The sequence below is a fragment of the Physeter macrocephalus genome, chromosome 11 (genome assembly GCF_002837175.3).
Source record: "Physeter macrocephalus isolate SW-GA chromosome 11, ASM283717v5, whole genome shotgun sequence".
In the NCBI taxonomy this organism is placed as follows: domain Eukaryota; kingdom Metazoa; phylum Chordata; class Mammalia; order Artiodactyla; family Physeteridae; genus Physeter; species Physeter macrocephalus.
This window is the reverse complement of record NC_041224.1, coordinates 86,707,185-86,732,311: the sequence shown is the minus strand read 5'-3', so window position 1 is coordinate 86,732,311 and position 25,127 is coordinate 86,707,185. Positions and strand designations below refer to the sequence as shown.

The 25,127-nt window shown below is 46.7% G+C and overlaps 1 protein-coding gene across 2 annotated transcripts in view; it reads left to right on the top strand.

Moving 5' to 3' along the window:
- Positions 1-25,127, top strand: part of NTRK3 (neurotrophic receptor tyrosine kinase 3) — a 296,832-nt gene that overhangs the window by 238,913 nt on the left and 32,792 nt on the right. For both annotated transcript variants that reach the window (XM_055088208.1, XM_055088207.1), the window contains exons 12-14: positions 6,047-6,177; positions 12,945-13,117; positions 16,144-16,387. In XM_055088208.1, coding sequence (XP_054944183.1) covers positions 6,047-6,177; positions 12,945-13,117; positions 16,144-16,387 — 548 coding nt within the window. The remainder of the gene's footprint in view (positions 1-6,046; positions 6,178-12,944; positions 13,118-16,143; positions 16,388-25,127) is intronic.

The window sequence follows — 25,127 nt, the reverse complement described above, 5'->3', positions numbered from 1 at the left end:
CAGGGAAGAAGGTAAGCCAGGGTGGTTAGGAAAACCCATCAAGGCTCAGCTAAGAGAACTCATGGCCAGCCCTTGGGAGTGCTGGGGAGCCTGCTTCTACACCCCCTAGTCGACAGCCTTCAGGGAAGGACAATCTCAGTGCCGCATGAATACTTGGCCTCCTAGGACAGTAATTAGCCAGAGCACCGAGGTGGCCAGTGAACTTCTCTTAAGGAATTTTGAGTGTGGCTGAGGGAGTGTGCTGGCTTTGGGGGACTGACTTTACTGTTGACATACAGCAGAGTCAGGATCACCATTATTTATAACTGCCAAGCCTGGGAAATCTGTTTTTTCTCTGTTGATCAATAGCAATCTTTAGTAGGTGGCTGTCTCTGCCTTTGATGTCTTTATTCCATTGTCTGACAAACCTCCTCCCGCAAACTATTCTGGACCTGAAGGAGGAGGAGGTTGGACATCGCGGTGGCAGGCTCAGATAGGCTGCCAGTGACCCCCTGAGTCACTGCTGGCCCCCCACCACCCCCATGCAACCTCATGTCATTTTATTTCAGGAGAATATCACCACCCTTCTCCAAGTTTCTTTCCGGACCACTATTTTGTTCACAGGTAGATTGAGCTTTTAGTTAAAAGCAAAATCTTGCAGAAAGGAAGGAGACATACTGTTGTTAAATGTCCATTATGTTTCAGATATTTTCTATTATCTTTTACCTAAAATTTTTATATCAGTCCCCTTAACAGCTCTGCCAAGTAGATATTGAAGGTTTCCATTCTACACATAAGGAACCAGAGCCTGAGGGAGGGTAAGGCACAGTTAGTGGCAGGGTCAGGATGAAAATACCTGTCTCTTTTCCCAAGGTCTCACTCTTTCAGCAACATCATGTTTTCCCCTGGGTTTTATGCTGCTTCTTCATCCCTGGTCTGCAAGGATGAATAAGTAGTTTATGGCTGCCATACCCCCATTTTCCTAGAACACAGAGGTGAAGCTGACAGTGGTAACCCATGTCTTGGGCCACATCTATGACCAGTGGGTCTCTGCAGGTCACACTAAGTATTGCAGGAAACCTCTACCTGCCAGGATGAGGCAGCCCAGGTGAGAAGATTAAGGACGAGGGTGTAAACACAGCCTGCCTGCCAACTTCTCAGGGCCCCAAGGTCTTTTGCACAGAGGTAGCTGGTGACCTCCTTGGATTAGTGATTCTGCCCTAAGTCAAGCTTGCTCCAGGCCTAGAAGACCTCCCCAAAGTGAATCCCACACAGATGGAATGAGTATCTTGGTCCTCAGTATAGAGAAAAATTTGTGGTGCAGTAACCATTTCATAGAAATCCTCAGTCTGTGTTTGTCTGATGAATCGATTAGCTCTCCTATGGGAACAGGAAGCTGTGCAGGTGGCTTCCTCTGGGGGAATCCAGTGGTGGCTCTCCCGAAAAAAGGAGTTAGGGAAGAGTCAGGCCAGAAGACGTCAGGAACCCTTTCAATTTCCCAAGAACACTCCTTACTGTATACCAGCCCCTTGCTCTCTCCAGCAGCCCCCTCAGTGCTGGAGGCTGGGAGGTCTTCCCACGGCCTGTGCTGTGTATCCACCTCTCTCCTCCTCCCCTGCCCGTGTCCCGACGTCTGAGCCTTGTGACCCAGACTCTGCTGAGCTGGCCAGCCAGGCAGGAAAAGGAGATTGATGCCCTTGCCTCCTAGGAAAATCCATCACTTTGTGGCCTGTGGGTCAGATGGCTTCACCAGAGGCAGCTCTGAGCAGCACGGTGTGAGCTAAAAATCAACACACAAAAAAGGCCCCAATAGACATATGGACGTCAGAAATGAAAATGGCTCATTCCCGCCTCTCCCCAGGGGCCTGAACAGTCAGTGCCCTTTCGTCCCACACTCTTTCCCCACCCACACCCTCCTCCCCGGGGCCTCCTGGGTGGGTGGGTGGGGGCTCTTACCCTTTCCCTTGGGAAGATGTTGCATCAGGGTCCAGGGATGGACAGGGTTAGAGAAGTCGGGCAGGAGTAGAGGAAGGGGGAAGACAGAGGGTTGAGCTTCTGTGGACCGATGGTCTTGGTGGACACAAAGTGGGGGAGGATAGAGGAAAGGCAGCCCCGGGGTAACAGAAAGCACACAGGCTCAGGAGCCAGAAAAAAAAGAGACTCCTTTGGCCACATTTTAGTTCCGCAAACTTTGGAAAGTTACCCGCCCCCCCCCCGCCTCCATTTTCTCATCTGCGAAAGGGGTACAATCACACGTAGCTCCCAGGGTTATCGTGAGAATGGAATGTTGAACAAATAGTAGGATTGGGCACAAATTAATCCCCTTTACCTGTGTCTTCCTATTTAGGTTCAGGGAAAGAAGCTGCTCGAATGGTGTTTTGGAGTCTAGAGTCTTGTTGGTACACAGGGTTCTCCACATGGAAGTGATTTGCTTTATGCGTTTGGCCCTAATCCAGCCTCTCTGTGCCGAAGCCGAAGCTCCCAGGTTACCTTGTGGAGTTCTTATCCCTATGGCTGGGAGGAAGTTCTCTCCCGGGGGAGGATTTATGGTGGGATGGAGTCTGTTATAATTTTCCCTCCCATCTGCTGCCCCTTCTCAGATCTCACTACCCCATCCGTGGGCTTAGCTCAGGTATTGGTCTCAAAATACTTCTCCCTGCAGACAAATTGAGTGAGCCCCGGCGATTTCATTCTGAGCCACTGGGCATTTCTGTGTCTCTGAAAGAGATCCATTTGCAGACTGGGGGCAGACACTGGTCCGTGGCTGGCTCTGCTTCGTGCTTGCAGAGAGCAGACGAGTTTCCAGCATCATGGTCACCTGCCCCCTGCCACATTCAAGGCCCACAGCTGTCAAAGCTCTGACCTCCTGAAGCTGGGGTTTGGCAGCTGCCCCCAGGCTCTTCCCTCCTGGGATGTGGAGGGAGGGTCGAGGAAAGGCCCCCTCTATGCGGCTGCCACGTGACTTTTCTGAACCTTTCAAGGCTTGTGATTCTTGCTGCCGAGGGAGGGAGAGGAGATGGAGGGTTCTGAGACGTGACCCAGGCACAGCAGCTGAAAAACGGAGCCCCACTCTCCTTAGAGGTCCTCCCTGCTCATTCTGGACTCACGGTGGCTGAGAGTCAGAAGCTGTGGTGGTGGGGGGAGCTGGTGACGTCACCCAGCCCGGAGTTGGACTTAGGGACCCAGGAGCATATATAGCTCTGTAGCTCTGCCTTTGTAGAGGTGTGTCCAGAATGTAAGAAATCAAGAGAGGCATGATCTCCATCGTGAGGATGAGGGATTGAGGCTCTGAGAGGGGGCTTGACTCCGCCTAGGCCACACGGGTAAGTCCGGGATTGCAGGCCTCCTCCTCGTCTTTGAGTGGTGATGCATGTTTCACGTACCTGTGGCTGTGGCACTTGTTGAGGCCAAGCTGTTAAAGTGAACATTGGTCATCGGCTGGCTAATTCCTCGCCCCACTCATGTCAACCTGTTCCAGTGGTTCTTAAAGAGGGGTGCCGGACCAGCAGTATCAACATCACCTGGAAACTTGTTAGAAAAGGCAAATTTGCAGGCCTCAACCTGGACCTCCTGAACAGAAAGCTCTGGGAGAAGGCCCCAGTGATCAGTTTTCATAAGCCCTCTAGGTGATTTTGATTTTCGTCCTATCGCAATGTCATGGGAGGCTGGGGTTGGGGAGGGGTCAGGGGCCAAAGGGAGCTCTTCCTCAAGTGGCCTGGCTATTCTGGCCTGTCCTGATGCTCTGGATCCGAGCCCCATCTCAACCCAGTTGGCGATTCCTGACTTGGCCCTCATTTTCCCCTCTTGTAAAATAATATCAATAATGGTGAAAACACACACCATTTCAGAAGACTTGAAGGTTTACCAACTTTTACATAGAAAAGCTCTGGTAGCAGGTAAGTAGAACTTGTATTATCCTCCCACACCCATTTTACAGATAAGGAAACTGAGACTCCAGATGTTTTGTGAGGTGGGCCAGCCCATAGTGGGGGAGGATCCAGGCCCTGAGCCAGGTGCCCTTGACTTTCCATCCCTGACTGATCCCTTCCGGCTCAGAGGCATGGGCATGGCCCTGTAAATCTGCCATCCCATCTCCACTCTGAGGCTGCATCAGAATGCTCATCTCGCAGGAGCCCATCAGTAGTCACCTGGGAATGACTGTGCAGCGATGAGCAGATGCCTCCCCGGAGAGGTCCTGACATCCCATTTTCTCTCGGTGCGAGACCCTTAGCCTCCCCTTCAAGGCCAACAGATACCATTCCTCAGAGGGCTAGGACAGAGCAGCAGAGGGTGTGAAGAGGGAACTGATTTCTAATTCCCTTGTTGTAAAGATGGGGGCGAAGCCCTGCAGCAAGTGGCAGCTCCCTGGCAGCCCCGTGGCCTGGGAGCCTGCAGGTCTGTCTTGCTGGGAAGAGAGAATAATGGTCTGTAAATGCTTGCACCCACAGATCCTGGCCAGCAGGTCATCTGGGACACGGCAGGGCTACCAATAATTCTGATAGAAAAAAACAAGATTTGTGTAGTCTATTATGAGAAGAATCCCCTGGCCAACCAAAACGCTAACCATGGCCCTGCAGTCACACCCCTCTGTCCCTGTAACGTGTTCTCTTGTTCTTGGGGACAGCCTGCCATGGTCCTCTGTCCTCAACTTTTATTTTTTTGACAAGGTCATTTGAGACAACCCTCTCTCCTGGCTCTGTGATGCTCTTCATAATGTGAATACAGGTATTTAATGGGCTTCTGCTTGTTGAACGGTTAATGGAAAGGTCGGTGAGTAATCTCCGGCTCACTCCCCTCCTTACCAGCCCACTTCTTGTACAATTCCTTCGAAGCATTCTTTCCAAATAGGTGGGAAGGCTGAGGTCACATCTTTGCTTTCTCCTGGCAGGCCGACTTTAATTAGGTTGCTAAATTAGTCAAGGCCGCAGTAGTCCTTCTCTTTGCACAGAGCCTGGTTCTGGGGAGGTCTCTGGACTTGATTTTGTGATTTCGTTGTTTTTTCTCTCTCACAGGAGAGGGACTTGTCAAGTAGAGGCTTCCCCCAGATAACTGTAACTCCCACTAGGTGGTGTCTATCACGAACCGGACACTGTACTAGGAGCACTGTAGTCATTATGTTATAACAAGAGCCAGTGTGGTGTGTCCGTGTGTGTGTGTGTGTGTGTGCGTGTGTGTGTGTGTGTATGTGCATGTGTGTCGGAGGGGAGGGCACTGGGCCAAACTCTCATGTGAATTATCTCATTTAATCTTCCCAAGAATTCAGAGAGTAAGGTATTGGTGTTAATTCCATTTTACAGATGAGGAAACTGAGGCTCTGGGGTGAAATAACTTCCCGAAGCTCAAAAACTAGCAGGGAGAGGGAACCAGGGTTCAAACTCGATTCTTCTTTTTTTTTTTTTTTTGTGGTACGCGGGCCTCTCACTGTTGTGGCCCCTCCTGTTGCGGAGCACAGGCTCCGGACGGGATGCGCAGGCTCAGCGGCCATGGCTCACGGGCCCAGCTGCTCCGCGGCATGTGGGATCTTCCCGGACCGGGGCACGAACCCGCATCCCCTGCATCGGCAGGCGGATTCTCAACCACTGTGCCACCAGGGAAGCCCCAAACTCGATTCTTGACTACTCAGTGCAGTCCATGGACCCACAGCCCACAGACATCCCCTGAGAGTTTATTAGTGATGCATATTCTCAGAGCCACTTGAATCAGGACCTGCACGATGCCCGGGGGATTCCCATGCACAGTAACTGTTGAGACTGCTGTATACTCTCTCCAGCAACTATAGCTGATTATGCTGGAATCCTGGGTGTTAACGATTACTGACTCTGGTTTAGAGAGGTTCGGGGCTAGTCGGGGACAGAGCTGAGATTTCATTCTGGGTGGAACCCTCAAACCACCACGCGATGCCTGTTTTCACGCCCAAGGTAAGGTGCTAGAGCTTGCCTGTCCCTGCTGTGGACTCAAAAGCAGACCTCCCTGCTCTAGACCCCTGTGCTCCCCTGTCCCCCTGAGCCTCCAAGGAGGACAAGTGCCTGGGCCTGACTTGGCTGCTCTCCTCTGTCCCCTCCTGCAGATGTGCAGCACATTAAAAGGAGAGACATCGTGTTGAAGCGAGAACTGGGCGAGGGAGCCTTTGGAAAGGTCTTCCTAGCCGAGTGCTACAACCTCAGCCCCACCAAGGACAAGATGCTCGTGGCTGTGAAGGTAATTCTCAGAGGCATGTGGGCCCCAGGAAGGAAGAGAAGTGTCTGGGGTCAGGTGGGAGGGAAAGAGAGACTCACTCCATTCTGGAAGATGGTATCAACCAATGTTATCAGATGCAATCAAGATGATATAAACTAACGTAATCAGATGCCCTTGCTCCAAGGTCAGTGCAGTTTCCTTAGGACCCAAATCAGCTTCCTGTGGCTTCGGAGGTCAAGAGCTGTAGCACATAAGGGGCCTGTGCCCGCGGTGCAGCCAGAGGGACAAGTTATGCCTTTGATGGGCCCTGGTTTTATTCTGGAGGCCCTGGGCTCGCCTCTGTCCCCAGCTGGCCCACCTCCCACCTCAGTGACTTTGCAGGATGTGCTGCCCATGCTCAGAAAGTCATTTGACCATTTCTCAGGAGTACAATTGCATGAGGGGCGGGTAGCTCACAGAGGCCCTGGGAGCCACTGCTCAAGTCAGCAGACGTCACTGGGAATAGGAGACGGGCTGGGGGGTCAGGTACTGGGCTCAGGGAGGACAGTGAGTGAGGCTGGAGGACATTCTTAGGTAACCCGTGGGATCCAGGTTCAGCCCCAGGGGCAGCGTGCCTGAGGGTTCCTGCCCTCTGGTAGCTGCTTAGATGGGGCATTAACCACTGGGCTTTGGTATTGCTGAGCCAGCCCTGCAGATTTGCAGTTGGAGCCGAATTGCTTGGGGCAGGAGAGAAGGAACTTTGCTACTACCAGTTACCTTCCTCCAGCAGGGAGCAGCTTCTCTCAGTCAGTGTTAGACACGTCTTAGAACACGACTGGCACAGACAAGAGTCCAGTAGCCTCGCTGAGGCACCCACAGGTCTGGGGTGTGGAGTAGCCCCTGTGGGAGTGGGTGCAGCGAGCAGGTCTCTGAGGCCAGTGTGAATTCTGCGCCATGTTCTGGGCTGGGAGCAGGAGATACCTCCTTCCCCACGAGGACTCTCACCTGGGCCTCAAAACGTCCATCCTTAGCACTGAGGGCGCATGACCGAGCCACCTCTTGATGGCAGTTGCATATTTCTGAGACTTTGGGGTCTCTGTATTCACAGTTTGTTGTGTCTGCAGAGGATAAGTGCCCTCCATGTATACAGGCAGTACTGTGCAGGCTACAGGCATAGGGTAGGAATCAGAGAGCTGGGTGGGTGCCTGACCATCACTGATTAGCTCTGTGACCCTGTGCAAGATGCTTAACCTATTTGAGCCTCAGTTTCCTTTTCTGTATAATAGGAGATATAATATCTCCTCTTTAAAATTTTGGTGATTAAATTATATAACATATGAAAAATGTTTAGTATACTGCTTGGGACACAGTAAATGCTTAGTAAAGACTCATTGCTATTTGTTTTTATCAACATCATTATTCTTGATGTTGATATTATCCAATGTGCTTAGACACACGACATATGAACTGCTGAGCTTGCATTGACCGTCTAGAACAGGGGTTGCCAAACTTCTTCTATACTAGGCCCGATAGTAAAAATTTTAGGTTTTGACGACCATACACTTCTCCTTACAGCTACTCAACTCTACCCATGTAGTGGGAAAGCAGCCTAAACCATGCATAAATGAATGGGGGTGGTGGCTGTCTTCCAATACTTTTTCTTTTTTTTTTTTTCAGAAGTGGGCATTGTCTGTTGACCTCTGCTCTAGAAAATAAATAAGGAACTAGCGTATTGCCCCATAAAAGGCTAAAGCTTATTATTGCTGGATATGCTGTGAGTAAACTTGCTCAGTGTGTCTCCATAGACATGGGATGGTCAGATGAGTGAGGGTGTCTTTAAACAGTTTGGACCAGGGATGTGGAAAGCTTTCTAATTTTGTCCCTAAACTTAGAATCTACCCTGCCCTAAAAATTTTAATTTATAAGATGACACTAATCGACTGGGTGTTCCAGCATCCATCTGGGGACTGGTGGATGAACTGAATATTTTTGTGCTTTGAGCAGGAAATGAAATGATGGCCTAAACCCTGGGAAACGTTTCCCGCTGAGTGGTCTGGCGTTAAGGGGCAGTACCCAGATTGGGTAATGCAGAAAATGTGTTTCTGTTGTCACCCTTTTAAAAGGGTTTCCTTTCCTCCTTTTTGGTCTGGGAAGCTTGAGAAGATGAATATTCTGGGATTTTACACTATTTGCCTCCCAATGGATCCACTCAGCGACCAACCCCTGGAGGAGATGCTTGTCTTCTCTGGAGAACAGCCAAGAAATGGTGTTTCCTGCTTCTCATCCTCTTTAGACTGTATTCCTTTTTGCAGGCTTCTTCCTCTTGAGTTTGTTCTCAAGTTGATGCAGGGTAATTATGGACTTCCAGAGAACACATCCAAGTATAACCCCAAATTAAGTTTTCCCACAGTTGTGGCTTTTAAAGCAAGATTTTTTTGCCCAGCAGTTGCTGTGGTGGAAACAAAGAGCCGAAATCCCAACCTCTTTTCTGAAGACACTTGCAGTCTGTTGGGGAGACACGAGAATACCCATGAAACAAACGCAGAGCAGGACAAGACAGAGTGTAATTTGTACATATGTGTAGTGTAAGAGTGACAATAAAAGCATGTAATTCATGATATTTTTAAATAGGTGTTGCAACTTTTAAATAGTTATTTGACAAACAATAGACTTGCTCAAGAGTCTCCTCTGACAGACAAATAGCCGATAAGACTATGAGAAAGGTGTCCAGCCTAATTCATCATCAGAAATATGTAAATTGAACCATAATGAGATACCACTGTATACCAAGCAGAATGGCTAAATAGCAATGACAAAACCAAGTTCTGACAAGGATATGGAGCAATTGCCACTTTCATACTCTGGTGGAAATATAAAGTGGTCTAATTGTTTTGAAAAACAGCTTGGTATTTTAGAACATTGGTATCTGTGTGACCCAGCACTTGCACTCTAGGTCTAGACCTGACAGCTATGTATCTATCTGTCTGTCTGTCTATCTATCTATCTATCTCTATCTTTCCATGAAGAGATGTGTTTAAGAATGTTCATAAGCATTCTTTATAACAGCCAAAAGCTGCAAACAACCCCAGTGTCCATCAGTAGCAGCTTGGATAAATAAATGTGGTATATTCATTCAGTGAGAAACTTTTCAACAAGGAAAATGAATGAACTACAGCTGCATGCAACAACTTGGAAAAATCTCAAAAACACAGCGTTGAATGAAAAAAGACAGATATAGAAATATACATGTATTTTATATATATATAGCACTATATGTATGATTCCACTTATTTAAAATTCAAAAAATAAGTAAAACTAAGCTCTAGTGTTTATGGATATGTGTATCTCTGCACATGTACTAAAATGGGTTTTAGTATATTAGTAAAATCTGAAGCTGAACATCTGCTGAAATATCTCCGCCCCAATAAAAGAAAAGGAAAATGGAAAGCAGCAAAACCCCTAGACTGGAAATGATGTTGTGAAGTGACTCTGAAGGAGATGGCAGCTGTTGAGAAATTTGAATGTTCTTGCCATCTAGACTGCTTCTCCCCCATCCGACGAAACAGCCCCACTGAAACCCAGGGTTGGGAGTGGACATGAGACCTGATGTACATAAAGGGGAGACTAAAACGGGCAATGTCTTCAGACTTTGGGGGAAAAAGCAGGAGATGAGAAGGGAAAATTCCAGATCTCCTCTTTGTTCTATGGATACCACTGGAAGGGCCTGGACACAACCTCCCTGGCTTCAGAGACTCCTTGGCAAGCCCTGTCTTCCTGCACCAACAGTTGGCAGCTGTGAGGAACACCCATTCCATCCCATGCCACTGGCTGGTGATCCATTTTGAAGTTTCCCGGCTCCGAAGAGGTTGAGCATGGACTCTGCTGAGAGGTGCATGAGAGTCTCTGGGCTGATTTTCCTTCTCAAGATTCTTTTCCTGGCATCTCTGTCCCAATTGCATCAATCCCTGGGGACCTGGGCCACTTGCAGCTCTGGACCCCAGTTGCCACAATAGACCCCTTGCCAATTACATAGGAACTTCAGGTTTAACCCAAGAGCTGGAAAGACCATCATAAAGGTAGAGAGAGAATGGGCAGGAGAAGGGGTGTGGAAAGACCAAAAGAGACAGCAGTTGCTTTGTGCCCCATCTCCCAAATGAGGAACTCCTATCTGCTCTGCAGAGTAGGGTGCCAGCCCTGGGAATGATGGCTGCAACTACTCGAGAGCTGAGAATGGAAATAACCAAGGGCTGCCATTGGCATCCGGACTGTGCGAGAGAATGATTTACAGAGATGGAGAGAGGCCATCTGGCTGGCCCCAAATTTGATCTACTTTTCCCTCTCATAAATCCAGTGTTCACATAAATCTCTGTATTCTCATCCCACCCGTGCTGGGTTCCTTTTTTTTTTTTTTTTTTTCTTTCCTTTTTATTCTTCAGGAAAATAAGTAAATCATTGGCAGTCATCCTATACCCATGCCCCAGCCTATGAAGCTCAGGAGCTGGGTCACTGAGAGAGGCTCCCTCTCACCATGAGTCTCTGCCTTCTTCCACCCATAGAAAGAAGGCTTTGCAGACATCTTTGTTCTGGTTGGCTGTGGACACACGGTAGCCTATGCCTTTATTATCGGGTAGATTTTCTGAGAAGGCAGCCAGAGATGAAGTGGAAAGCACATGAGATCAGAGCTGGTAAAAATCAGTAATGGACCAGTGGCCCTCCCACTTTCCTTCCGGCCTTGGCCTGCCCTCTAGGCCTGGTATCTTTGCCGTCAGCCATTCTGCTGACGGCCCACACTCCTCACCTTTCCTGACCCTCTCCTCTGCCCTTTCACATCTTTTAACTTCTATGCCCACCATTCCCCTGAGGACCTGACCAGTGACTAATTCATCTGATAAATTAATTCAAGCAGGTATGCTGGACAGGAATGTATCCTGGGCTCCACACTCAAGCTATTACTTCTAACATGATCTTTGACAAATCATTTCCCTGTTTTGGACCTCAGGTTTCTCACCTGTAAGATGGGAAGACTGTATTAGACAGCTTCCAACATTTTGGTCAAGAGTAGAATCACTTAATCCAACACTTTTTTTGGTGAAACCTCCAAATTTTGAAAACAATGAAAGGTGGTGCTTGTTGAAGTTGGAGTGGGCCTTGATCGCTGGCTGAGACACCATGGCTCTAGAGACATTGCCATTGAACTTGGTGGCACCAAGAAGCCCAGCACCAAGAGATTACTGTGGTATAATTAAACTCTAGCTTCTGTCATTTAAATTGTGTGAATGTGTCCTGAGCCTCAGTTTTTCCCACACCAGAAATGAGCAGGTGGAAACATGATATCTAGGGCCCTTTTAAAGCTATGAGTCCACCATCTCTAATGTATGCTAATGACTGATGGAGGTTTGATGGGCCCCTTAGATACAATTGTTGCACATTCACATTCCTGCAGCGCTGTAAGCCAAGGCAGGCCAGTGGATTTCAGCTAATGGGGATTGCAGTGGCAAGAAGATCTCTGGCTAGGGAGGCTTCTCAAGAGTAGCATAATTTACAGGTGAGCCTAGTCTGCCTAAATAACCAGAAAAGGCCGGATACTTGGGAGAGCAAATGCAAACCAGTCGCGTCTAGATTTTCACTACCCTGAACATGATGTGTAGACTTCACACCCATTCCTTCATTGCCTCATGTCTTGTCTTTTGAGGTTACTAAACTCTGTCATTTGAAGCAGGTGGATGTTTGGCTCCATTTGCCTTGTGACCTCATGAGGAGGATGGGGAAGGCTGAAGACATATGCGAGCTCGACTGTGCAGACTGCCCCTCCTGTAGAAATGACCCTCCCCTTCACAGTTCATCATTCACCATGACCAGCATGGCTGCGTTGGTCATTGCTGGGCTTTAGTTAAGGTCCTGTTCAAGGACTCTTGGAGGTGGTCTGGTCTCACCCTCCCCTTCTGGTCTACAAAGTCCACATTCACTGACACCCCTTTTAACCATTGCTCTTCCTGGGTCCCAGGGCAAGTGGCTTGGTCTGGTGCTTCTCCCTCACACCGGGTCTCCCACTCCCACAGGGGCCAAGCTGTGACATTTCTGTGGCCACCAGATGCCCACCATCCCATCCTACCCTGGGATTTTGTGATACCTTACCAGGTCCTGGTCCTGGGTGGGTCCTAAGTCTTCTGTTCCCACAGCTATAGTCCCAGTTACACCTCAATACTTCCTTCAGCCCCCTAAAGGAGGACACAGGTGCCTTCCAGAAGCCAAAGTATTCATGTTTCTCTGCAAATGTACACTTTTTCATAATCTAAAATCAAGAAATAGAAAGAGCAAGGAAACTTAATTACATTGTCAGCCTGATTTCAGATGGGCTGTGAGCATAGGCTAATTTACAGAGATAAAGCATTTGGGGCAGTGGTTCCCCCACTGTTTATTTTAGCTGTGAAACCATTTCTTTGGGGAAATCTTGGGGGCACGGGCCTCTGTCAGGCCTTCCACCTTCCACCTCCACCATTCACACTGATCTCTGGGGAAGTCTAGGGCTCTGAGATGAACAAAGTTTGAAATAACTGACTGGCAGATGGGATGGGATGTGGGTGTCAAAAAGTTGGTTTCTGTTTCTACAAGGTTCAAAATGCTGAAGGAAGCAGGAGTCAGGTCTGGCTATTGTGATTTAGCCTCATGATCTTTAGAGGCCTATTAGGATCTTACTTGTTGGTAATCAGCATTGTCTTTGTTATGGGCACCAGCTTTCTTCCCAGGAGGGGAACAGACAAACCCCTGCCCTCTAGCTGCTAAAAACCAGTATCCTTTGTTGTTTCCAGGCCCTGAAGGATCCCACCCTGGCGGCCAGGAAGGATTTCCAGAGGGAAGCTGAACTGCTCACCAACCTGCAGCACGAGCACATTGTCAAGTTCTATGGGGTGTGTGGCGATGGGGACCCCCTCATCATGGTCTTTGAATACATGAAGCATGGAGATCTGAACAAGTTCCTCAGGTAAGCGAGGATGGCCATCCCCGCCCCTAACCCCCACTGAACCCCTGGGGTTCTCTCTGGAGCCAGAAGTCCTATCACTCCTCTGAACACTTCAGTCTGGAGGTTAGAAATGAAAACAGCCTTTCATTCTTCTACATTACCTCCTGAGCAGTTGGATATAGGCCTTTGCCCCTGATTTCTAGGGGGGGAAGTTGAGGATGCTATGAAAAGTAACCTGTACTATTCTTCCTGATTCTAAGGTAGACTAAGAAGAAGGGCAGGGTGTGAAATGGGTCCAAGGAGGGAGATCAGAGGCGCTGCCGGCCTGTAACTTCCAACTTTAAGATTCTGGGGCCAGCCCTCCCCCTGATGCCGTGAATAGCTTTCTGACTTTGTGCCTTATGTTCTCACTAGCAAAGTGAGGCTAGCACCTTCCACTCCGCCTGAAAACCTTTTTGTCGGAGACTTTTTGATGATGAATAAGAAGGTACAAGGTTACAAACTCACTGGGAGACAGAGATGGTTGAATCCAAGGGCAGATTTTCCCACAGATAAATTTAGAACTGGGCTATCCCGTATAGTAACCATATACGGCTATTTAAATTTAAATTTACAATAACTAAATTTAAATGAAATTTTAAAATTCCTCTGTCTCACTAGCCACACTTCAAGTACTCAATAGCCACATGTGGGTAGTGGCTACCATATTGGGCAGTGCAGTATAGAACATTTCCATTAATAGAAAGTCCTGTTGGCTAGCACTGTTCTAGAAGGATTGCAGTTTTTGTAAGAAGGGTTTCCACAAGCCTGGAGCAAGATCATCTGGATTTTGAGGGGCTCCTGATGGAACTTTTAAGAGACTGAGACCCCAAGCAGATGTTCTGGATGGAGTTACAGTGGGGTTTGGGGAGATGTGAAATCTACCTTCCCCAGAGAAGATAGCATCTCACTGATAGAGCACAGTTAGCACTTCTCCGCCTCTCATGCCTGTTACCTCCAAGTAGTGCCCAGTGTGGAAGAAGCAGGCGTGTGTGAGGGTCTGTGGAATCCAGGGTCCCAGGAAGCACATTGAACACTCGGGCCCTGGACGCTTTTAGGGTGTGGTTCCAATGCTGAGAATGAGATTTCCAGAGCTCAAATGTGGGTTATGGCAAACTCTAGCACACTCCCCAAAACTTGATGAGCATCTCCTTGAAGTGGGACATTCAGTTGAGTGCTGTGGTGTTTTGAGGAGGGAATGGAAAGTGTTGGTAGCAGGTTTCCAAAATTGGCCCTAGAGGAATTGGAAAATATCTGTAGGCTTTTCTAAACTTCCTGAACTTGGTTTCACTGTGAAATTTACTCCTTTCCTGAAGAATTGAGTCCTTAGCATAAGACAGACTTGGGTTCATATTCTGAATATTTCTTAGTGATGCAGCCTGGAGCAAGTTATTAATCCTTAATTCTCTCTCCTGGAAAATGAGACTATTCATAACTGCTTCACATGTTTGTTGTTATGAGCATTCAATGACTATATTTGTATAAGGCCTGGACAAGTTTCCCATGTAGCTAGGTGTTCAGTCAATGGTAGCTACGATTAAAAGTATTACAATTATTATTTTATCAGAACTGTGAACCATGGTAGTTTCTAATATGGGCAGCATCCTTTCTCAGGACTCGGGATCTTCCTCTTCCTGTGCTTCCATTTCCCTGAGGTCAGAGGGACATGGTCCATTTTCCATCAAGCCCTCCCCATAGATTCAGTGGTGCCTTCAGCCCCAAGTGCCACCAGCAAGGCTAAAGAGCGTTCCTGAGTGCCACTCCTTACCACTGTCATGCCCATTCTAAGGGAACAGGAAGAAAAAGAAAAAGAGAGAAGAAGGCCCTTCCTCCTCTTGCATCTCCGAGTTGGTGCGTTTTAGGGGTAGGCTGCAGTGTACTCTCCTGGTAAGTGGGAATGTGGCTTGTCTGCTGACCCCTCTTCCTTGTGAGCTGATGTAGTAGTTCTCCTTTGGAGGCACGAGGTAGGCAGAGGCCACAGGAGATAATCAAATGAACGTGTTATATTTAACGGTACCTTTCAGCGGAAACTGGAGAAGCAGTAAAACAGGCTGAGGTCTCATTGTACACCAGAGCTCCTTGGCTCACAACTTCATAAATAAGGGCCCTGGGTGTGGTTACAGCTGACTGGGCTTTCTAGAGAAAAGAGTGAACACTAAAAGTGACTGATATAACAGGGCAAGGTGTTAGGATAACAAATCTGGGCCATGATTTGTGATGGAGCAGGTGCTATGGCTCCCCAGGTCTCTGCCTCAGGGTCACAGGGTCTCTTCATCCCATCTTGCCATTAACAGAAGTTACCCAATCCTAGACAGTGTGGTGGAGAGGTTAGGAGATAGACTGAAGAGAATTGCTACCCGAAATGTGGCCTGTATCAGCCCTGGAAACATCAGCACTGGGAAATGCAAATGAATGAGCTCTGCCTAGCCAATCAGAATCGTAGGGGCCCAGGAATTGTATTTAACAAGCCCTCTGGAAGCTTAAAGTTTAAAACTCTCTTCCAGAGCCACATGTCACCCATGTGGCCACTGTGGGACCTCTGTGACTTTGACCAAGTGATCTGATCATTTCATGCCTCAGTTTCCTTATCTTCAAAATTGGGGTGGGAAGATTGAGTGAATTAATATATAATATTTAAGATACTTAGAGCAGTGTGTGGAACATAGTAAGAGCTGTGTAAGAGTTAATTGTTTTATTAATTGTTCTGTAGTAGACATCAAGAACCTGGGAAGCCCCTGGATAACCATAACATATTCAAGAGTAGGTTCATTCCCTGATTCGTTAAAGCATGTCTGCTGTCATCTTAGTTGGGAATCTGGTTGTAGAGTTTGACCATATCCATACTCACAGAATATAATTTTGGGTAGATAGAAATAGTCCATAAGTAGACTGAGAAGAGATTTCACTCATTTCTGTGGTGCATTCCAGAGAACAGGAACTCAAGAAGACATTTCCCCTTGATCTCCTTAATTCTCTCTGCCCCCTCTCTTCTGCCCCTAACCCCACAGGGCCCATGGGCCAGATGCAATGATCCTTGTGGACGGGCAGCCACGCCAGGCAAAAGGAGAGCTGGGGCTCTCTCAAATGCTCCACATTGCCAGTCAGATTGCCTCTGGCATGGTGTACCTGGCCTCCCAGCATTTCGTGCACCGGGACCTGGCCACCAGGAACTGCCTGGTTGGAGCTAACCTGCTGGTGAAGATCGGAGACTTCGGCATGTCCAGAGATGTCTACAGCACCGATTACTACAGGGTAAGGTGGCTTCTCCAGATGCAGCAATCCGTGGCAGAGCTAGTGCCTTCTCACATGTCTTTGTCATTGTCCATTAACCCTGTTACTCCAGAGCACACATATACACATCTGTGCCCAGATATACACTTGATGCTTATCCTTTGGCCACTCCTGCATCTCAACATACCTGTTAATTATTCTCTGGATAGCTCACTCCTCCCTTCCACCTGGATAGGGATACTTGACTGTATCCTTACATTGCAATGACATATGCACTGTGTTCTTACTTCCATCAATACTCATTCTTCATGCAAACAGATACATACACACACACACACACACACACACACACACACACACACACACACACACATATATATCCCCAAATGCACACATGGACAAGCTCAACTTGGTGCTACATTTTAACATCTTTCAACTCAGTTCCCTATCCAGCCTCACCCACGACACATTTTATTCTTTAACATTATTTGGTGAGCTTATAGGCTTGTTTTCAAAGGTAGATCTTGATAAGAAGTCAGAACCCAACATAAAGTAGCAAAAATGGTTAACGTATTGCTGAGCAGAGTTATCCAAATGGCGTAGGAAAGATGAGGGAAGGAAGCAGGTTCTCAATGCCAACTTTGGAGAGAGGTACAGGTGGACCTTAGGAAAAGCTTTGTGATTGTGAGAGGAGATATCACGTTCAATTTTACCTCTATAAAAGTGTCTACTTTATATTAATAGATGTCTTATTTTGCTCCCCTTTGTATTTGGGAATCATCTTCCCATGGATCAGAGAGTGGTTCTGACAATGTTATTATTGCCAGGGAAAGGACGGGTGGGCCTGAGTGGCATTTATTCCCCAAAGGAGAAATATGGGTGCAACCTGTATACAGAGATAGGATAACTTCTGCAAGCTGATTGGGAGGCAGATGCCTCAAATATATGGAAGATTTACTTTGGGGTCTTTGAATGGGTAAGGAGTTTGGATGGTGTATAAGGAGAGGGTGGGGCAATGTTTTGGAGGTTGAGAGGCATGACAGCCATTTCCCTCATCTTCCTTGTACAGAATGAATGATCATATTATGAATCAAAGGACCTAGATATATGTCTTTTTGGCCTGAGCATGGTGGGTCAGGAGGCTGGGGGTTTGGTGTTGGCATCTGTAAATCAATTCTGTCTGGACGCTCTTGATGGCTTTGCCTAAACAACATTGCCCAGACATTATAAGGGATCACTCAAGACACTTTATTTTAGCCATAACCTGGAGAAAAATGGAATATTTGAGAAATTCCTTTTGTGGCTAAAAATGGACGAGTTCATGGTACGACCAAAAGATGGCAGATGTTAGACCATCATGAGAATATGAAGCAAAGTAGACCAAACAGTAGCGAAGGTAGAAAGTCTGCAGAAAACTGGGCAGTTTCTCTAGCTACCTGCCCAGTCCAACATCCCTAGATATGGAAAAAGGAGCATGATGTAGCAGTAGGCACAGACTGATGGGCAGGGCCAACCTGCCAGGAAATATCAAAGTGGAGTCTTTCTTTTGCATCTAGACCAATTTTTTTTCAGTCATTTCCAAGAGAGGCATCGGTGTGGTTACTAAGGGCCCATGGGTCATAGATTTCTTGAGTCTAGCTGGAGCTGGCACCATTTAATTGCTTCTTCACTCTGCGTAATGGGGTTTGCTGGCCTGTCTGGCTGAGCTCAGATTTATGTTGGTGTTGATAAAAGCAAGGGAGGGATCATTGTTTTTCTGTGTGAGGCAGATGTTTGATTATACCAGTCTGGTTTCCACTGGCTTTACCAGGGTGTTGGGAAACAATATCTGACCAGAATGTGTGCAAACTCAACTTTAAGCTTGCTTCAAGGAGTGCAGTTAATATTCCTTGATTTTGATTTAAAAGAGAGAAGAAAAAAAAGATTACATCTCCAAACGATCCTGCTGTGCCCTGACTTGAACAGTTGTGAACTGTTGCTCTTTATACCTGGGAGAGCTACAAGGAGTAAATCCATCTCGTTTCTGTGGGCTCCAGAGCAGATTGGAATTCAAGGATGGGAGAGTGAGGTGGGAAAATGTTCACATACCAGGTATCCGCAGTTCCCTTTTCATGAGTTCTAAGCCAGATATAAGCAGAGGCCAGCTGGCTTGAAAATGTGTGTCTTTGGTCCCAAGGAAGTATAAAATAAAAAAAGGATAGCTGGGACTTCCCTGGCAGTCCAGTGGTTAAGACTCTGCCTTCCAGTGCAGGAAGCGTGGGTTCGATCCCTGGTCAGGGAACTAAGATCCCACATGCCATGGGGTGCAGCCAAAAACTTGAAGAAAAAACAAAAACAAAAACGGATAGCTATTGCAGTAAAAACACAATGCACCATCAGAGAACTGCATATCCACTCATGGTGGGTAGATATTATACTCTGCATATTCAAAGAGCAGCTTGTGTCATATCTTCATGTTCAGTACAGGTGCTCACAAGGTCCTCATGTGTACACAGCCCCTCCCCCTCCCTCACCTTCTGTAAAACAAAAGGCAGAAGTAGACTTGCCTGAGGTCATATCAGTAATAAACTGTGAAGTTTTATTATCCGTATTGGAAGACATCAAGGTGACAAGGGAGTTCTGTATTTGGGCCCAATGTTACCTATGTTCACATCCTAACACTGCCATTAACAGCCACGGGACCTCAATGTGCTTTCCTGAAACCTTTATTTAATTTCCCCATTTTTCAAATGAGGACAAACATGGTCTCTCAATCAGGTTATTTTTGATGTTAAGCAAGTTGATCTGTGTAAAGAGCCTGGAATACACTACTTACTGGATAAACTATTGTTTATTTTCCTTAGTCCCCTTCACACCCAAGGCAGGAGAACCTCAGGGATAATCTTATTTCCACATGTAATTCTTGGGTCAGAGAGAAGGACCTCCTGACCACTGGAAAATAAACTGGGATCGTGTAGCTGCCCCAAAGGAGCAGAGTCTTTATGTTGACCACCTCTGGAAAATTTCCTTCCCAAAGTTTCAACTTAAATAGAAATACTGGGTCATCAGTACTTGCCTGTTCTTCTGGTCTGTGTTTATATGGTCTTGCTCATGAATCTTAGAGCTAAGTCCATGTTCAGGTGATTTATGAAAGATTTTTTTTTGTTTGGTACACCGGCTGAGACTCTGGGGGAGTACAGTGATTTATTAGATAGCAAGAACGCTGAAGGATTCTCTCTGCAAGCTGACACCCGCGACAGGTTTGCACCTCTCGGCTACCATACGTTACTGAAATCTGTTGGGCCTAGGAGTTTGCTGATTTCTGGTACCTAACACAGCTAAATGCAGATAATTCAGGCATGTGTGTGTGTGTGTGTGTGCGTGTGTGTGTGTGTGTGTGTGCACACGCGCTCATCTGCCCAGTGTAGATTCCAGGGTGTGTATAGGAGGGCAGAGGGGGAGGTGGAGATAAACTCCTCCTTCTATTCTTTCCTTTTTAATTTTTTAAAACAAAGAGCTGCCATCTGGCTCATGCACAGGTGATATGAAAATGATGTACAAAGGTGAACTGCCTAAATCCCTGTTACATATTTACAGAGAGAAAACAAACATCTCTGCACCAGAGTGAGTGCCAGAGCTATTTGTTCTCGCTTCTTAAGACTATGCCCCATGACAGATCCCTTTTCCTTGTATGGGTCACTGACTCATACACTTCTGAGACTGCCTTTAACCTGGCTTTGACAAGGGTGGGGTTTGTACCATTATATCTTTCTCAGAATATCAGACAACACTAAGAGTTTAGGGCTCAAATCTGGAATTAAAGAAAGTCCTGAAGAAGGGGAGGTTGGGATTCCAGAATAGAAATGTTTTCAGATGTTTTGATTTGGAGGGGAGGCGGTATGCTGATACAGGAAGAATAGGGGTGGAAGAGATTGGTGCTCTGATCCTACTGATCAAGAGGGCCAGGAGTGCACCTTCCTGTTAACTCTGCTGTCCTCCGTGCCCGGCACATAGAACTTGGCAGACACCCAATAAAAATATGAACAAATGCGTGAAAGGATGAATGAAGTCAGAATGGGAATTCAGAGTTAGGCAGGAAGTGGATTAGGCCAGACCAAGAGAAGCCTGAATAGGCATCACTTTTGTGGAGGGGGCTTCCATGCCCTTCAGGGCCAAGCATCAGGATCCCTTCAATAGGCTCCCCAGTTAAGATCTAGGGCAGATCTTATGTGTTCCAGCTACACCTGATAGTGACAAAGGTGACAACCAGAATGGTAGCAGCAGAGAATCAGTGGATGAATAACTCTGCTCTTTTTTTTTTTTTTTTTTCGGTATGCGGGCCTCTCACTGCCGTGGCCTCTCCTGTTGTGGAGCACAGGCTCCAGACGCGCAGGCTCAGCGGCCATGGCTCACGGGCCCAGCCGCTCCGTGGCATGTGGGATCTTCCCGGACCAGGGCACGAACCCATGTCCCCTGTATCGGCAGGCGGACTCTCAACCACTGCACCACCAGGGAAGCCCAATAACTCTGCTCTTGAATCCCATCTGATTCTCCTGTCTCCTGGGGCTCCCTGCTTGATCATGTAAGCCCTCACACCAAAACCAGCTGAAGGAGACATGATCATTTTACACATGCTGATTGTGGGGCTTTGCACTTTCTCACCAGTCTCTTAGTGCTCTACTGGGAAAGGAAGAGGGTCTTCTGAAATCTTCTGGGTCAGATATTATTGGCCTCCGTTTTATAGTTAAGCCTTTGAGAGGTTGGTGATGTGTTCAAAACCTTGAGATTCTCCAGCAACAAGTCAGTGTTACAGCCTTTATACAGCCTTAGGATGAGTGATCCACTTTGTACATTTGCTAAACTTGTCCGTGCTGGTGTATTTCCCCTTGTGCCAGATCCCCTAGCCATTGAGAAGGTCCATGTGCTGGGGACAGGATTCAGTACAATTCCCTGACTATGTGCAAAGATGAAGAGAATGCGATCTGTATTCCCAAGGAAATGAAATTTTCATAGGGAATATAAAACAGGATGAAAATTTGTAATTCCACCATAGCACAATAGGGTTACCAATTTCAAAAGCCCATCTAATTAGAGGGATGATTTGGGTCTTGAGGCAGTCAGTGGGTTGAATTTTAGGAGGAATAAAGATAGCTTTGAAATAGGCAAACCAGGAGAGTGATCTGGAACAGTGTGTCACTCAACCAGCCAAACCTGAGGATACATGAAAGATGCATGCAAGGGGCTTCCGTGGTGGCGCAGTGGTTGGGAGTCCGCCTGCAGATGCAGGGAACACGGGTTCGTGCCCCGGTCCGGGAGTATCCCACGTGCCGCGGAGCAGCTGGGCCCGTGAGCCATGGCCGCTGGGCCTGTGCGTCCGGAGCCTGTGCTCCGCAGCGGGAGAGGCCACGGCAGTGAGAGGCCCGCGTACCACACACACAAAAAAAAACAAAAACAAAAACAAAAACAAAACAAAACAAAAAAAGATGCATGCAAGGATGTTTGTAAAGGAAGGATGGGACCACTATGGCGGCTCTTGAAAGGCCACCTGTTCTGACGTGGGTAGCTGAAGGACAGTCATGGAAAGTTTGTCATCTGTTTTAGTGTAAATGAGGCTCTGTGAGGACCAGTCATCAGGCAGTGGCATGTAGGAGAGACGGCTGGGACCCGAGGCCACTAAAGCCATGGCAATGGTCCAGGGAAGAGACAATAAGGCTGTTTGCTGTGGGGTTAGCAGTGGAGTGTGGAAGAGAAGCCATCGGAATTAGTAAGGCTGGGAAAGGTGAACTCAAGGCTAGGGCCTGGGAACTCAAAGCCCCTATCCGTTTTGTATTGTAACATTGAAAAAGAATAACAGTGAAATGGAGGGTCGGGATGGATTTTTTACAAATGCATCTTTTAGGCCACCTAGTCCATTCTGCATCCCTAGAGTGTTAAAAGCAGATGAACAAATGCCAAATCATTCAATTTTAAAGAAACATGAAGCTGGAAGGAGCCTTAAATGTCATCTATTTCACCCCTGTGGCCCCAGGCAGAACAGCTTCAAAATCATTCTCGACAGATGGTTTGCTTGCTCTATTCTGGTGCATCTCCTGGGATTCCGCTGACTCCCCCTTATTCCTTACAGCTGTGGCAAAGGGAAGCTATCATTAGTGAGAGATTTATCTATATTTTTCTTTCTAATTCATAACACCCGTTAGAAGTGGGAAGTTCTCAGTTATGTCTAGCCAGAATTTTACCTGCTGCAAAATAAGTCTATAGTGTCCTATATCCTTAGAGGAGATAAACACAGTTTATATTATTAAACAGGCATTATAACACTCAGGAAAACGTGAAGAAGATGCTCATCGAGACCAAAATACGTAATTGGTTGTTTTTTATTTTCTGGAGGGGAATCAGTGGGATATAAATATCTCCCTCCCTTGACATGCCAAAAAAATAATATCCTCTTTCTGAGAGCAGTTTCCAGGGGGTCTCCTAAATTTGGTTTCACTTCCCTGTAATATTGAAATCTAGTTGTTTCCTTTTGTCAGTGACAGTGGTGCAGGCATGGAATAGATGCTATCAGAGTCAGCCTGATCTCCATGGGGACAGATATTGCGGAAATATAAGGGCAGGGAGAATCCTCATCAGAAAGTTTCAAGAACTTGGGGCATGTTTATACTGGAACCCAACCTCAAGAAAGGAGAGGAGAAGGCAGCAGGGTGTTGATTCACTTTATCCTTCTCTGCTCCTGTGGACGGTGGGGATAGCAGCCTCTTTACAGCTTGACAGTGGCGAGTATTATAACAGACCCGGTTTGGGGTCCTCAAGTATAAAGGGCTTTTTTTTTTAATGGCAAACTGAATGTATAACATATAAAGATACATAAATTTCCATACAAATATCTTCTCTACCAGCTGTAATTAAGATATTTGCATGTAAAGAGAACAGTATGTTCCCTTGACTTCCTCCTAGTAGGGGATCGTATTTCTCTCCTAATTTTCAAAGCCCAGGACTTTGTGATCTGAGTCTAAACAGGAGGAGGAGGAGGAGGCCTGGGTCAACATAGCATTTGATATTCAGAATTTTAAATAGAGTTTTTACTCCCGGTTGTTTATTTTTTAAGTTTAGCCAGTCCCACGGGACAAAGCTGAGGTGGGGATGGGGAGAACCCAAGAGAAAATGGGCAAAGTACCCACTAATTCTGGAGTCCAGCAGATAGATATTCCTTTGAATCCTGAGCTTCTGCTTATGAGCTATGTGACCTTAGGAAATTTTCTTAAATTCTCTAAGCCTTAGATCCTCATCTGAAAAAAAAAAAAAAATGAGAACAATTTCTTCTTTTGTGTGGGTTAAATAAGATAATGTATGCAAATTGCCTGGTACCTATTAGGCACTCAGTAGATGGTAGTTATTATTCTATGTAAATGAATAAGGTAGAAATTATATACAGATCTTCCTCGACTTACGATGGGGTTACTTCCTGATAAACCCATTGTAAGTTGAAAATATCCTAAGTCAAAGAGGCATTTAATACACCTAAGCTACTGAACATCATGGCTTAGCCTCACCTACCTTAAACGTGCTCAGAACACTTACATTAGCCTACACTTGGACAAAATCATCTAACACAAAGCGTATTTTATAATAAAGTATTGCATGTCTCCTGTAATTTATTGACTACTGTACTGAAAGTGAAAAATAGAAGGGTCGTATTGGTATAGAATAGTTGTAGTAAGTGTGTGGGTTGTGATCTCATGGCTGACCGGAAGCTGAGGCTCATTGCTGCGCCCAACATCACGACAGAGTATCCTGCTGCATTATCACTAGCCCAGGAAAAGATCAAAATTCAAAATTCGATGTACTATTTCTACCTAATGTGTATCACTTTCACACTATGCTGAAGTTGAACTATCATAAGCTGGGGACCATCTGTATAAGAAATGTTAAATAATTTAAAGTTACTTACAAGCCAAGATATTTCCTATTATGGTCTTTGGTGCTAGATCCTAACATTGAAGGGGAGAAGAGCCTACTTAAGAGAACTCAGGGAGATAAAAACAAAGCCACTCACTCTTCCGGGAATGATGTAGACCACTGGAGTTGGTCTGTTGGAAGCCCAGGAGGAAAAAGCAAGCACTTCTAGTTGGTCAGAGGAAGAGCTTTCCCATTTCGGACCTGGTAGCTCCAAGAAGAAGCTAACTTTTGATAACCATAACCATGAATTCTGTGGTAGACAAAGGCCTTCAGAACTAGAGCTCATTCTCCAGGCCTCCTAAGTGTGTGATGCCCCTTGTTACCCTAGAGGAAGATGTTAGGGTCATGTGCCCTAGAGCCTTGGGGATAGAGACAAGGCTGGTTAAAGCCCAGTCCTCCCTCCTTTTTCTCTCTTATTATATGCAACTCGATGGCCACTGCTCATTCCTGTGCATAACATGAGATAACGGATATTCAAGAGCTTTGTGAACTGCTGGCGTGGGTGCTGCTGATTTTATCACCACTGCCACCACCACCATTACCACCATCACCAGCAGTATAGTCTGCTTAGTAAATGATCATGTGCACTCTGGAAAAAAGTTCATCATCATCCTAAACTTGAGTGGCAGTGGTTGTCAGTAGGCCATCTCTTCCACTCTGCCAGTCACCATGACAACCTCTCCTCCACTGAGTCATGCTCTCCAGCCTCTGTAGCCAGGATGGACCTTTGAGTTGTGGCCCAGTTTGTTCTTGAAGTCGATCATTTTCTTACTCAATGGGTCAATCCCCAACTTCCTGATCTTTGTATTTATTTAGTTAGTCATGT